This window comes from Oncorhynchus gorbuscha, linkage group LG12, assembly GCF_021184085.1.
Source record: "Oncorhynchus gorbuscha isolate QuinsamMale2020 ecotype Even-year linkage group LG12, OgorEven_v1.0, whole genome shotgun sequence".
In the NCBI taxonomy this organism is placed as follows: domain Eukaryota; kingdom Metazoa; phylum Chordata; class Actinopteri; order Salmoniformes; family Salmonidae; genus Oncorhynchus; species Oncorhynchus gorbuscha.
In genome coordinates, this window is record NC_060184.1 from 24,542,343 (window position 1) to 24,557,432 (window position 15,090).

The window sequence follows — 15,090 nt, forward strand, 5'->3', positions numbered from 1 at the left end:
ATTTGGGGAGTTTCTTACATTCTTCTCTGCAGATCCTCTCAAGCTCTGTCAGGTTGGATGGGGAGTGTCGCTGCACAGCTAATTTCAGGTCTTTCCAGAAATGTTTGATCAGGTTCAAGTCCGGGCTCTGGCTGGGCCACTCAAGGACATTCAAAGACTTGTCCCGAAGCCAAACCTGCATTGTCTTGGCTGTGTGCTTAGTGCCGTTGTCCTGTTGGAAGGTGAACCTTCGCCCCAGTCTGAGGTCCTGAGCGCCCTGGAGCAAGGATCTCTCTGTACTTTCCTCCGTTCATCTTTCCCTCAATCAAATCAAATCAAATTGTATTTGTCACATATGCTGAATACAACAGGTGTAGACTTTACAGTGAAATACTTACTTACAAGCCCTTAACCAAAAATGCAGTTTTAAGAAAAAGTGTTAAGTATTTACTAAATAAACTGAAGTAAAGAATAAATAAATAAAAATACAAATGAAAAACATAAGAAAATCCTGACTAGTCTTCCAGTCCCTGCAGCTGAAAAACATCCACACAGCAGGATGCTCCCACCACCATGCTTCACCGCATGGCATTCAGGCAAAATAGTTCAATCTTGGTTTCATCAGACCAGACAATCTTGTTTTTCATGGTCTGAGAGTCCTTTAGGTGCCCTTTGGTAAACTCCAAGCGGGCTGTCATGTGCCTTTTACTAAGGAGTGGCTTCCATCTGGCCACTCTACCATAAAGGCCTGATTGGTGAAGTGCTATAGAGATGGTTGTCCTTCTTGGAGGTTCTCCCATCTCCACAGAGGAACTCTGGAGCTCTGTAAGAGTGGCCATCGGGTTCTTGGTCAACTCCCTGACAAAGGCCCTTCTGCCCCAATTGCTCAGTTTGGCTAGGTGCCCAGCTCTAGGAAGAGTCTTGGTGGTTCCAAACTTCTTCCACTTAAGAATGATGGAGCCCACTGGGTTCTTGGAGATTTTCAATGCTGCAGAAATGTTTTGGTATCGTTCCTGTCTAGAAGCTCTATGGACAATTCCTTCGACCTCATTGCTTGGTCTTTGCTCTGACATGCACTGTCAACTGTCTGACCTTATATAGACAGGCGTGTGCCTTTCCAAATAATATTTACAACAGGCGGACTCCAATCAAGTTGTAGAAACATCTCAAGGATGATCAATTTAAACAGAACGCGGCTGAGTTCAATTCAGAGTCCCATAGCAAATGGACTGAATACTTATGTAAATAAGGTATCTGTTATTTACGCTTCACCATTATGTGTTAGTGTGTGTAGGTTGATGAGGCTGTACGATAAGAAAATGTGGAAGAATTCAAGGGGTCTGAATACTTTCCGAATGCACTGTATATGTTCAGCGGGTCCCTGCTTTGAGCCCAGGTTGGGGCAAGGAGAAGGACGGAAGCAGGACTGTTAAGGTAAATTCACACACTACGGAGACGGAAGGTAAGGAGCGTAGCGCAGTGTTGCAATGTCGTTTTTTTGTCAAAAGTCCAATTTTATTAGTCACATGCGCCGAATACAACAGGCTTACTTACGAGCCCCTAACCAACAATGCAAAAAATATGAGTAAGAATAAGAATAAAAGTAACAAGTAATTAAAGAGCAGCAGTAAAATAACAATATACAGAGGGGGGTACTGGTACAGTGTCAATGTGCGGGGGCACCGGTTAGTTGAGGTAATATGTACATGTAGGTAGAGTTATTAAAATGAATGACTATGCATAGATGATAACAACAGAGAGTAGCAGTGGTGTAAAGGGGGGGGCAATGCAAATAGTCTGGGTAGCCACTTGATTGGATGTTCAGGAGTCTTTTGGCTTGGGGGTAGAAGCTGTTTAGAAGCCTCTTGGACCTAGACTTGGCGCTCCGGTACCGCTTGCCGTGCGGTAGCAGAGAGAACAGTCTATGTCTACAGTGGCTGGAGGCTTTGACATTTTTTAGGGCCTTCCTCTGACACCATTTGGTATAGAGGTCCTGGATGGCAGGAAGCTTGGCCCCAGTGATGTACTGGGTCGTACGCACTACCCTCTGTAGTGCCTTGCAGTCGGAGGCCGAGCAGTTGCCATACCAGGCAGTGATGCAACCCGTCAGGATGCTCTCGATGGTGCACATCTTTTGAGGATCTGACAAATCTTTTCAGTCTTGTGAGGGTGAATAGGTTTTGTCGTGCCCTCTTCACGACTGTCTTGGTGTGCTTGGACCAGTTAGCTTGTTGGTAATGTGGACACCAAGGAACTTGAATCTCTCAACCTGCTCCACTACAGCCCCGTCGATGAGAATGGGGTTGTGCTCTGTCCTCTTTTTCCTGTAGTCCACAATCACCTCCTTTGTCTTGATCACGTTGAGGGAGAGGTTGTTGTCCTGGTACCACATGGCCAGTTCTGTGACCTCCTCCCTATAGGCTGTCTCGTCGTCGTGATCAGGACTACCGCTGTTGTGTCATCTGCAAACTTAATGATGGTGTTGGAGTCATGCCTGGCCGTGCAGTCATGACTGCACCCCTGAGGATCAGCATGGCGGATGTGTTGTTACCTACCCTTACCACCTGGGGCGGCCCGTCAGGAAGTCCAGGAACCATTTGCAGAGGGAGGTGTTTTGTCCCAGGGTCCTTAGCTTATTGATGTGCTTTGATGGGAATTTTGGTGTTGTAAACTGAGCTGTAGTCAATGAATAGCATTCTCATATAGGTGTTTATTTTGTCCAGGTGGGACGGGGCAGTGTGGAGTCCAATAGAGATTGCATCATCTGTGGATCTGTTTGGGCGGTATGCATATTGAAGTGGGTCTAGGGTTTCTGGGATAATGGTGTTGATGTGAGCCAAGAAGGGCGGCTCCTTGTAATACACTCCGACAATAACCGTTCTTATTATACCTCAGTGCATTTAACATACTTTGTACTACCTGAAAATTGTGACGCGCCGGATCATTCCTTCTGTAGCTGTTGGGGCAGTGTTGTTGCTTCGGTCCTTGATCTGATCTATAGGCTATATAGGCTATTTATCAAAGTAGCCCATTTTGCATTGATAATCAACTATAATCTCAGCGTCTGTTCAAACAACAAATATCCACCCAAAAGTATTTTGTTTAGAAGTAATAACTATTGATTCAAGGCTATTGTGAAATGGTAGAACCTAATGTTGCCAACTATACTACATGACCAAAAGTATGTGGACACCTGCAAGTCAAACATCTCATTCCAAAATCATGGGCATTAATATGGAGTTTGTCCCGCCTTTGCTGCTATAACAGCCTCCAATCTTCTGGAAAGGCTTTACACCAGATGTTGGAACAGTGCTGTGGGGACTTGCTTCCATTCAGCCACAAGAGCATTAGTGAGGCCGGGCACTGATGTTGGGTGTTTAGGCCTGGCTCGCAGTCAGTATTCCAATTCATCCCAAAGCTATTCAATGGGGTCGAAGTCAGGGCTCTGTGCAGGCCAGTCAAGTTTTTCCACACTGATCTCGACAAACCATTTCTGTATGGACCTCGCTTCGTGTACGGGGGCATTGTCATCCTGAAACAGGAAAGAGCCTTCCCCAAACTGTTGCCACAAAGTTGGAAGTACAGAATCGTCTAGAATGTCATTGTATGCTGTAGCATTAAGATATCCCTTTACTGGAACCAAGAGGCCTAGCCTGAACCATGAAAACAGCCCCAGATCATTATTCCTCCTGCACCAAACTTTACAGTTGGCATGATGCATTCGGGCAGGAGGTGTTCTCCTGGTATCCGCCTAACCCAGTATAGTCCGTCGGACTGCCAGATGGTGAAGCCTGAGGCATCACTCCGGAGAACGCGTTTCCACTGCTCCAGAGTCCAATGGTGGTTTACACCACTCCAGCCGACGTTTGCAATTGCGCGTGGTGTGCATCTGCTCGGCCTTGGAAACCCATTTCATGAAACGCCTGACGAACCACTCTTGTGCTGACGTTGCAGTTTGGAACTCGTAGTGAGTGTTGCAACAAAGGACAGACAATTGTTACACACTTCAGCACCTCATTGGTCCCGTTCTGTGAGCTTGTGTGGCCTACCACTTCACGACTGAGCTGTTGTTGCTCCTAGACCTTTTCACTTCACAATAACATAATTTATTTACCGGGCAACTCTAGCAGGGCAGAGATATGACGATCTGACTTGTTGGAAAGGTGGCATCCTATGACGGTGCCAAGTTGAAAGTCACTAAGCTCTTCAGTATGGGCTATTCTACTGCCTGTATTTGTCTATGGAGATTGCATGGCTGTGTGCTCAATTTTATACACCTGTCAGCAACGGGTGTAACTGAACTAGCCGAATCCACTAATTTGAAGGGGTGTCCACCTACTTTTGGCCATGTAGTGTCACTAGCCATGTGCTTTTTAAGTCCATGACCAAAACATGTTTTATTTTTAGCTGATATCAGAATGCATACACAAGCAGCATGTCAAACTGGGATAATGTTTTAGGTTACACCGGCAAGTATCAGAATATTTGCCAGGGCATATTATTTGGTTATAGATCGGATTGTTTCACATGGAGATGTGGGAAGCAAAGAAAAAAAGTGCACATTATCAAACCTAACAAAAAAAATCCTTCTTCAAACACAAAGATCCTTAGCTAGAAATAAAATATGTAAATACTTGCTCTAGTAAAAAAATATGTATTATGCAGCTTTATTGTTTTAGAAAAGAGGATGGATTACACAGGGGAAAGTGCCTTCCTTTTTTCCTTTTACTTGTCACTCCTATTGGCTCCTCCACTTCAAGGTTTGTGTTCTCTGATTGGCTCAAAGTCAAGTTGTTGGCTACTGACGAGCAGGGCGATTCTACAAGTAGAAACGTCAGGTTTGTCTGTACCAGGTTGGCACTCAGCAGGTACATATTTTGTTCTAGCAAGAGATGGAACGGCCTCCTACTGTGTTAAGTACCTATCGGCCCTCCGTTTTCTTGATGTGTCTGACTTCTAAGTGCTTAATTGAATTAGATGTAACAATTATTTGTGCCTAGTGAACAAATGCTGTCATTATATATTTTTCTTTCTTCTAGAGACAAAACGTCCTTGAGTGCCTCATATCCTGTCACAGCATATTTTCCACGTCTACACATATCTGACAACAATTAGCATGCTTTTAGGACAGGGTCTTTGTAACTAGGGGGTGAAGAGAGTGAGAAAAAACAATAGTTAGCAACTCTGAATGTCTTTCATTCAACAGCGTATAATTACAGGACTTGTATTAAAACCATTTACGGCTTTTAATAGGCTGCATTTGCATTGTGTGTTGACTCAATTTTGCAATTGAGTGCAAATCAACTGATACACATCTTTGTGTGTATCAGTAGTCTGAGATAAAATAAATGTGTCGGGTTTCAATAGAACCATGGGTCGTTCCCAGGTCAACGGCAACAGGCAGCTCCTCAAATGATTGTGCTGATTTCATAAGTGGGGGATGGAACTGAGACAAGAAGGTGAATGACACTGAGGGAAATCTTGTCATATCTCGGCACACATCATTTCCTCATTTATTTTCATGTTCTGGGTGACATTTTGCATATCGTAAATCAAACGTCTTCCTTTTTGCCACATCAGCTGCTAATAAGTTCAGTAATTAAAGAATATAAATATCATACATCTTGAATTACAGAATTAATGGGATAGTTGATTGATACAGGGCCCATGATCTGGGAGACATTAGGGAGATTGGCGGGCGGTTTCAGGGATGGGGTGGATTAATATGTGTAGGTATATTGGCATTTCATCACACCCCTCTGCAAACAAGCCCTTCTGAAACCGCGGGTGTGGCTGGCAAGATGAGGATTCACTTCCTCTAATTCTGGATACTTGGTATAGTATGTAAAGTTAAAGGATGGCTAGTTTATGAAGCTAACAAAAGGTAACTGTAGGAATGCGCAGGTTAGTGTTTGTCAAAATGATTCTTCTTCTGGAGGCAGCTCTGCAGAGCTGTCACTAGCTGGAACAGCCACAAAGTCAGATTTGTATTTATTTAAACCTAACCACACTGCTAACCCCAACCTTAAATGAAGACTGAAAAAAAATCATGAATTTTTACAATATAGACCATTTTGACTTTGCAGCTGGCCCATCTAGCGGAAATCGCTCAGTTCTGCCTCAAGGACAAGACTCACCCCAATGAACGTGAAACTGCAACTAATGCGGAATGATAAGAGAGAGTAGTTTGAGGTTACAGAATATTACAGCTAACAGGAGTGCTGTGATAGGACAATATTGACCCCCCAAAAAGTTACTGTAGTACGTTTGCAAAATTGTATCAATATATTCCTTTGGAGAGAGCAGTAAAAGTCATCCATTCCAGTGGTCCTTACTAAGGTCTACTTTATAGAGCCCAACGTGAGTTGTGATTGCCTTGTGTTATAGCATAAGGTACAGCTTACGGTACTGTATAACAGCATGAGAGAGCGAGTGAGAGAGAGAAAGAAGTGTCATAGGGAGGAGGTCTCCATCAGTAGTTACCTGCAGCAGGAGCCTCTCGTCCCCGATGACAGCTGCTTTGCTCCAGTCGATGATCTCGGAAAAAGGCAGCTCCCAGCCGTTGCTCAGTAGGACAGGGATACAGGCAGCCTGGGGGAGGAGGACGGTAGCCCAGGGGGAAGCACAGAGAGGGTCAGTGGTAATAGAATATGCATATACACCTCTATTATGGATACCAGTCTCGACCCTTCTACTGGACTGTTAAGAAATAGTCACAGTTATAAGAGCTAGTCCAGATATTTCTTTACAGTAAAGTATCAGATTATTTTGTAGTCATGTCTACAAACAGGTTCATCAGAATTCCCTGTCATACAGAGTGAAAAGTGGGATGTTAGTCACACAATGGTAGGGCGTTTTGTATAACGCTATTTAGTTGAACCTATTGTGTCTTATCATTAGTGTAGATAATTAGTTACTAGCATCAAACAAATACTTGAGTAATTGGATATATTTTTAGTTAGTATGTTTTCATTGTTTGTTGAACATAGTTCATCACTCACTGAGCTGATTTTAATATTCAAAGCTGCACCTTTATAATGGAAATTAGAAATTGTTTCACTCCTGCAACATTTTTTTAGGTGATGGAGCGCTAGATAAAAAATGCAAATGACGTCATAATTTCCTGAATCAAAGTTTGTACCGACAGCCTATGGAATATATAAATCTATATAATATAATTCTATATTATAATAGAATATGCATAAAATTCATCCTCATTTTGCAACGTCTGCCTATACTAGAGGTCGACTGATTAATCGGCATGGCCGATTACATTGCAATCCAGGAGGAAACTGCGTGGCAGGCTGACCACCTGTTACACGAGTGCAGCGTCAAAAGGACCTTGTGGCTGCAAGGAGCCAAGGTAAGTTGCTAGCTACATTAAACTTATCTTATAAAAAACAATCAATCTTCACATAATCACCAGTTAACTACACATGGTTGATGATATTACTAGGTTAACTAGCTTATCTTGAGTTGCATATAATCAATGCAGTGCCTGTTAATTTATCATAAAATAACAGCCTACTTTGCCAAACGGGTGATGAATTTACAAAAGCGCATTCGCGAAAAAAGCACAATCGTTGCACAAATGTCCCTAACCATAAACATCAATGCCTTTCTTAAAATTAATACACAGAAGTATTTATTTTTAAACCTGCATATTTAGTTAAAATAAATTCATGTTAGCAGCCAATATTAATTTAGGGAAATTGTGTCACTTCTTTTGCGTTCAGTGCAAGCAGAGTCAGGGTATATGCAACAGTTTGGGCCGCCTGAATCTTTCTTCCTAACAAAGACCGTAATTCATTTGCCAGAATTTTACATAATTATGACATAACATTGAAGGTTGTGCAATCTAACAGCAATATTTAGACTTAAGGTTGTCAGCCGTTCGATAACATACGGAACGGTTCAGTATTTCAATGAAAGAATAAACGTTTTGTTTTCGAAATTATAGTTTCTGGATTTTTACCATATTAATGATCAAAGGCTCGTATTTCGGTGTTTATTATATTATATTGATTGATATTGTCTGATTGAGCGGTAATAGGCAGCAGCAGGCTCATAAGCATTCATTCAAACAGCACTTTACTGCGTTTGCCAGCAGCTCTTAGCAATGCTTGAAGCACAGCGCTGTTTATGACTTCAAGCCTATCAACTCCTGAGATTACGCTGGCAATACTAAAGTGCCTATAAGAACATCCAATAGTCAAAGGTATAGGAAATACAAATGGTATAGAGAGAAATAGTTGATGCATCAAAATTCCTATAATAACTACAACCTAAAACTTCTTAACTGGGAATATTGAAGAACTGGGAATATTGAATCACCAGCTTTCATATGTTCTCATGTTCTGAGCAAGGAACTTAAAAGTTAGCTTTTTACCATGGCACATATTGCACTTTTACTTTTTCTTCTCCAACACTGTGTTTTTGCATTATTTAAACAAAATGGAATATTTCATTATTTACTTGAGACTAAATAGATTTTATTTATGTACTATATTAAGTTAAAATAAAAGTGTTCAATGTTCATTCAGTATTGTTGTAATTGTCATTATTACAAATATACATATATATATACATATATATATTCATATTTCCAATATATAATACCGATTGTACCGATTATTGGTCCTCCAATAATATATAATACCGATTATACCGATTATTGGTCCTCCAAATCATAATCGGTCAACCTCTAGCCTATACCCACACATATTGTCTCAATATTTATTTTTAATACCCTCAATTACCAAGTTAAGCATACCTAATTTCAAAATAGGCCATCACAGTCAACCGTGAATGATAATTATTCGCATTTTACCGGTGATCATCATTCATTTGATTGACCTCAATCAGTTTTATGGAAATATGCATTTATAGTGGGAATATGCCTTTATTTATGGGAATATGCATCTTGAGTGTTATTTTAAGCGATTGGAGGGCCATTCGTGCTGCTGATTGACTTCCGGGTTGGAGCGAGCGGTCGCATCGGCACTTCGCATCGGCACTTCGCTCCGCAGGTAGTATAACTTTTTCATTACATTTCATTACATTTCATTATAGCACAACGGTTTGATTTGTCTAATCTTAGCAATTTCTTCTTAGCTAGCTACATAGCCGTCTTTGTATCAAAGATAATTGCGTAATTATCGTATTTCGCCGTCCTAACGTAGTCTTCACTAGCCAGCTAGCTAACGTCCACTGATTAGCTGCACTGGAGAAACTATTACACTCAACTGAACGACTTGATTAGTGTAGTGTTAGCTAGCTACATAGCTGTCTTTGCTGTCTTCGTATCCAAAATAATTGTGTAGTTTAGAGTGTGTAGTCTTAGAGTGATTATCTTAATTTACCGAGGTTAGCTAGCCAGCTGTTTGTCGTCCTTAACGTAGGAGACTCTGCTAGCTAGCCAACAGCTAGCCAACGTATACCGAATAGAACAACCCGGTCGCATTCACAGGTAGTATCACATTTTCATTTCATTTCATTACAGTACAACGGTTTGATTTGTTTGATTGTAGCTAGCTACATAGCTAGCTACATAGCCGTCTTTGTATCAAAGATAATTGTGTAGTCTAGAGCGATTTTCTAGGTTAGCCAGCTATTGTCGTTCTTTTAACGCAACGTAACGTAAACAACACTGCTAGCTAGCCAGCTAGCCCCCGAATAGCAGCACTGTCGAAACTATTACACTCAACGGAACGACTTGATTAGTGTAGTGTCAACAACGCACCCACTGCCAGCTAGCCTACTTCAGCAGTACTGTATCATTTTAATCATTTTAGTCAATAAGATTCTTGCTACGTAAGCTTAACTTTCTGAACATTCGAGACGTGTAGTCCACTTGTCATTCCAATCTCCTTTGCATTAGCGTAGCCTCTTCTGTAGCCTGTCAACTATGTGTCTGTCTTTCCCTGTTCTCTCCTCTCTGCACAGACCATACAAACGCTCCACACCGCGTGGCCGCGGCCACCCTAATCTGGTGGTCCCAGCGCGCACGACCCACGTGGAGTTCCAGGTCTCCGGTAGCCTCTGGAACTGCCGATCTGCGGCCAACAAGGCAGAGTTCATCTCAGCCTATGCCTCCCTCCAGTCCCTCGACTTCTTGGCACTGACGGAAACATGGATCACCACAGACAACACTGCTACTCCTACTGCTCTCTCTTCGTCCGCCCACGTGTTCTCGCACACCCCGAGAGCTTCTGGTCAGCGGGGGGGTGGCACCGGGATCCTCATCTCTCCCAAGTGGTCATTCTCTCTTTCTCCCCTTGCCCATCTGTCTATCGCCTCCTTTGAATTCCATGCTGTCACAGTTACCAGCCCTTTCAAGCTTAACATCCTTATCATTTATCGCCCTCCAGGTTCCCTCGGAGAGTTCATCAATGAGCTTGATGCCTTGATAAGCTCCTTTCCTGAGGACGGCTCACCTCTCACAGTTCTGGGTGACTTTAACCTCCCCACGTCTACCTTTGACTCATTCCTCTCTGCCTCCTTCTTTCCACTCCTCTCCTCTTTTGACCTCACCCTCTCACCTTCCCCCTACTCACAAGGCAGGCAATACGCTCGACCTCATCTTTACTAGATGCTGTTCTTCCACTAACCTCATTGCAACTCCCCTCCAAGTCTCCGACCACTACCTTGTATCCTTTTCCCTCTCGCTCTCATCCAACACCTCCCACACTGCCCCTACTCGGATGGTATCGCGCCGTCCCAACCTTCGCTCTCTCTCCCCCGCTACTCTCTCCTCTTCCATCCTATCATCTCTTCCCTCTGCTCAAACCTTCTCCAACCTATCTCCTGATTCTGCCTCCTCAACCCTCCTCTCCTCCCTCTCTGCATCCTTTGACTCTCTATGTCCCCTATCCTCCAGGCCGGCTCGGTCCTCCCCTCCCGCTCCGTGGCTCGATGACTCATTGCGAGCTCACAGAACAGGGCTCCGGGCAGCCGAGCGGAAATGGAGGAAAACTCGCCTCCCTGCGGACCTGGCATCCTTTCACTCCCTCCTCTCTACATTTTCCTCCTCTGTCTCTGCTGCTAAAGCCACTTTCTACCACTCTAAATTCCAAGCATCTGCCTCTAACCCTAGGAAGCTCTTTGCCACCTTCTCCTCCCTCCTGAATCCTCCTCCCCCTCCCCCCACTCCTCCCTCTCTGCAGATGACTTCGTCAACCATTTTGAAAAGAAGGTCGACGACATCCGATCCTCGTTTGCTAAGTCAAACGACACCGCTGGTTCTGCTCAAACTGCCCTACCCTGTGCTCTGACCTCTTTCTCCCCTCTCTCTCCAGATGAAATCTCGCGTCTTGTGACGGCCGGCCGCCCAACAACCTGCCCGCTTGACCCTATCCCCTCCTCTCTTCTCCAGACCATTTCCGGAGACCTTCTCCCTTACCTTACCGTGCTCATCAACTCATCCCTGACCGCTGGCTACGTCCCTTCCGTCTTCAAGAGAGCGAGAGTTGCACCCCTTCTGAAAAAACCTACACTCGATCCCTCCGATGTCAACAATTACAGACCAGTATCCCTTCTTTCTTTTCTCTCCAAAACTCTTGAACGTGCCGTCCTTGGCCAGCTCTCCCGCTATCTCTCTCCGAATGACCTTCTTGATCCAAATCAGTCAGGTTTCAAGACTAGTCATTCAACTGAGACTGCTCTCCTCTGTATCACGGAGGCGCTCCGCACTGCTAAAGCTAACTCTCTCTCCTCTGCTCTCATCCTTCTAGATCTATCGGCTGCCTTCGATACTGTGAACCATCAGATCCTCCTCTCCACCCTCTCCGAGTTGGGCATCTCCGGCGCGGCCCACGCTTGGATTGCGTCCTACCTGACAGGTCGCTCCTACCAGGTGGCGTGGCGAGAATCTGTCTCCTCACCACGCGCTCTCACCACTGGTGTCCCCCAGGGCTCTGTTCTAGGCCCTCTCCTATTCTCGCTATACACCAAGTCACTTGGCTCTGTCATAACCTCACATGGTCTCTCCTATCATTGCTATGCAGACGACACACAATTAATCTTCTCCTTTCCCCCTTCTGATGACCAGGTGGCGAATCGCATCTCTGCATGTCTGGCAGACATATCAGTGTGGATGACGGATCACCACCTCAAGCTGAACCTCGGCAAGACGGAGCTGCTCTTCCTCCCGGGGAAGGCCTGCCCGTTCCATGATCTCGCCATCACGGTTGACAACTCCATTGTGTCCTCCTCCCAGAGCGCTAAGAACCTTGGCGTGATCCTGGACAACACCCTGTCGGTCTCAACCAACATCAAGGCGGTGGCCCGTTCCTGTAGGTTCATGCTCTACAACATCCGCAGAGTACGACCCTGCCTCACACAGGAAGCGGCGCAGGTCCTAATCCAGGCACTTGTCATCTCCCGTCTGGATTACGGCAACTCGCTGTTGGCTGGGCTCCCTGCCTGTGCCATTAAACCCCTTCAACTCATCCAGAACGCCGCAGCCCGTCTGGTGTTCAACCTTCCCAAGTTCTCTCACGTCACCCCGCTCCTCCGTTCTCTCCACTGGCTTCCAGTTGAAGCTCGCATCCGCTACAAGACCATGGTGCTTGCCTACGGAGCTGTGAGGGGAACGGCACCTCAGTACCTCCAGGCTCTGATCAGGCCCTACACCCAAACAAGGGCACTGCGTTCATCCACCTCTGGCCTGCTCGCCTCCCTACCACTGAGGAAGTACAGCTCCCGCTCAGCCCAGTCAAAACTGTTCGCTGCTCTGGCCCCCCAATGGTGGAACAAACTCCCTCACGACGCCAGGACAGCGGAGTCAATCACCACCTTCCGGAGACACCTGAAACCCCACCTCTTTAAGGAATATCTAGGATAGGATAAGTAATCCCTCTCACCCCCCTTTTAAGATTTAGATGCACTATTGTAAAGTGACTGTTCCACTGGATGTCATAAGGTGAATGCATCAATTTGTAAGTCGCTCTGGATAAGAGCGTCTGCTAAATGACTTAAATGTAAATGTAAATGAAAGGACAGCGCCAGGATCGTGCAATGATGTTAAAAAAGTTGAACCAACTTGTGGTACTGAAGGATAGCTCTGCGATTCCGCCAGTTCAGGAACAAACAATATTAATTTATAGTATAGCCTAATAGGCTACGACCACGTGGTATAGCTATTTGTAGGCTATAGCCTAATGTAAATACAAATACACAGTTTAGCTTAATATCCCTGTACTGTTTGCAGGGAGAGCTTTAGTTGTGAGTAGGCATTATATTGTATTGTGTAGCTTACACCACACTGCATCATAATTACACTTTAATTAGCTTGAACACATGGTTACAATATACCCCATTACAGAATAAAAAGAAAACTGAGGTGAAATATCAATTCATATCATTTATTTGCAGAGATTGAACATTAATTCAAATCAATTGACAAAGTAGTGAACATAAATCATTTCTACGTAGAATTGCAGAACATTTGTTTTAAAACATAAAATAAAATGAAGCTTTTGATGTGTAACCATGCACCTCAATAAACTAATATAATCTTATTATTATATCTTATTATTATACCTTCAACTTGGCCTAATTCATATTTCCAATTGTCCACCCTGACATCCCAAGCTAGAACAGGTTTTGCGTCTCAACCAATAGCCAAAAGTCGAAATATCCCAAGGAGGGCCACAACAACTTCCAGAGGGTCAGGCTCCTTGGGCTTTGCGGTGGCTACTATGGTTTGGATTTCCTCAGAAGAACGGTGTCGCTGTTACCAAGTGGTCACATTTGGTTCTGGATTCCACTCCGCAAGAGGGGGTCGGTGGAGTTTTATGAACATCAAGGCAGACACAGTGTGAATTTGGATCCTAGATCTCGTTGGTGTGATGATAAGGTTCATGTGGCTGAACCCCCTCTAACACGCCGCCGAGGTACAGTGCTTGACTTGGACTAAAATAGGTTCCAGTACTCATTTTGGGTGCCGTTACTGTTTATATATAGGTGCAGGAGCTCCACAATAATTTTGAGCAGGAGCTCAAGTAGTAGAGAAATGGAAGTGCCGGTACTCAGCTCCGGTGAGCTTCGCCCAAGTCAAGCACTGGAGATCATGTACAGTTAAGCAGTGGTTTCAGCTCGCGTGGCACGTGTCCCCTACTGTGAACAAAGTCCCTAAAGCCATTGATGGTGGAGGCACACAGGAGGGAGAGCGTTGACACAGGATGCAAATCTCTTCTTGCCTGAATCCCGGAGGGGGAGGCTCTGGCCAGCTCTCTCTCCAGGATCTTTGCCTGACGTATCAGGTGTGTGCCCTGCAGCCTGGTTCGCTGCGGACCAGCCTTTAAAGCTTGTGGTTGTCAACATGCGGCTTCTCATTTTGTTTATAAGACTGGATAGAAACAGCTGGTGAATCTTTATAAACATTTGCCAAAGTGGTCAAGCATCTGATGGACCTTCGCAGTGCACACACGTAGCCTAAAGTTAATCATTATCGACACAGCCAGAAATATATATATTTTTTATTTAACCTTTATTTAACTAGGCAAGTCAGTTAATAACAAATATTCTTTAGAATGACGACCTACACCTGCCAAATCCGGACGACGGTGGGCAAATTGTGCGCTGCCCTATTGGACTACCAATCACCACCGGTTGTGATTTCTTATTTACATTTTTTTGTGTTACAGCCTGGATTTGAGGTGCCGCCTCTAGCACTGAGATGCAGTGCCTTAGACCGCCACTCGGGAGCCCCCCAGGAAGACAGGGAAGAAATGAAATATTATTTATTTAGAATTGATCAGAATATATTTTCCAGAAGTAGTTTTACCAGCTTTGTGTATTATCAAACTGAAAAAGTGAGGGAGCGCCTTTCCCCCACAATCTTGCAGCACTACAACGCTGCTCCTTAATAAACCTGTTAACACAATTCCATTAAAAGAAACACCATAGCAACACAAACCTGTTTATCACAAACTTAAAGCCAGGCTTTTCCGGGGATCAAATTCTCAAGGTAAGTTTGCAAAGGATTTACTTTTAATGGATGCTCAGAGGTGAGAAAACCAAAGTAGCAACAATTTTTAGGGAGAATAACATTTGTTTAACTATGTGCATTAGCACTTACGGATAAATTAACACTGCCAACTTCATCAG

General features: G+C 44.3%; 1 protein-coding gene across 5 annotated transcripts in view; it reads right to left on the reverse strand.

The window, feature by feature from the left end:
- The window catches only part of LOC123990750 (exostosin-1-like), a 339,641-nt gene that overhangs the window by 40,350 nt on the left and 284,201 nt on the right, over positions 1-15,090 (reverse strand). For all 5 annotated transcript variants that reach the window (XM_046291580.1, XM_046291577.1, XM_046291576.1 and 2 more), the window contains exon 4: positions 6,463-6,570. In XM_046291580.1, the coding sequence (XP_046147536.1) occupies positions 6,463-6,570 (108 nt within the window). The remainder of the gene's footprint in view (positions 1-6,462; positions 6,571-15,090) is intronic.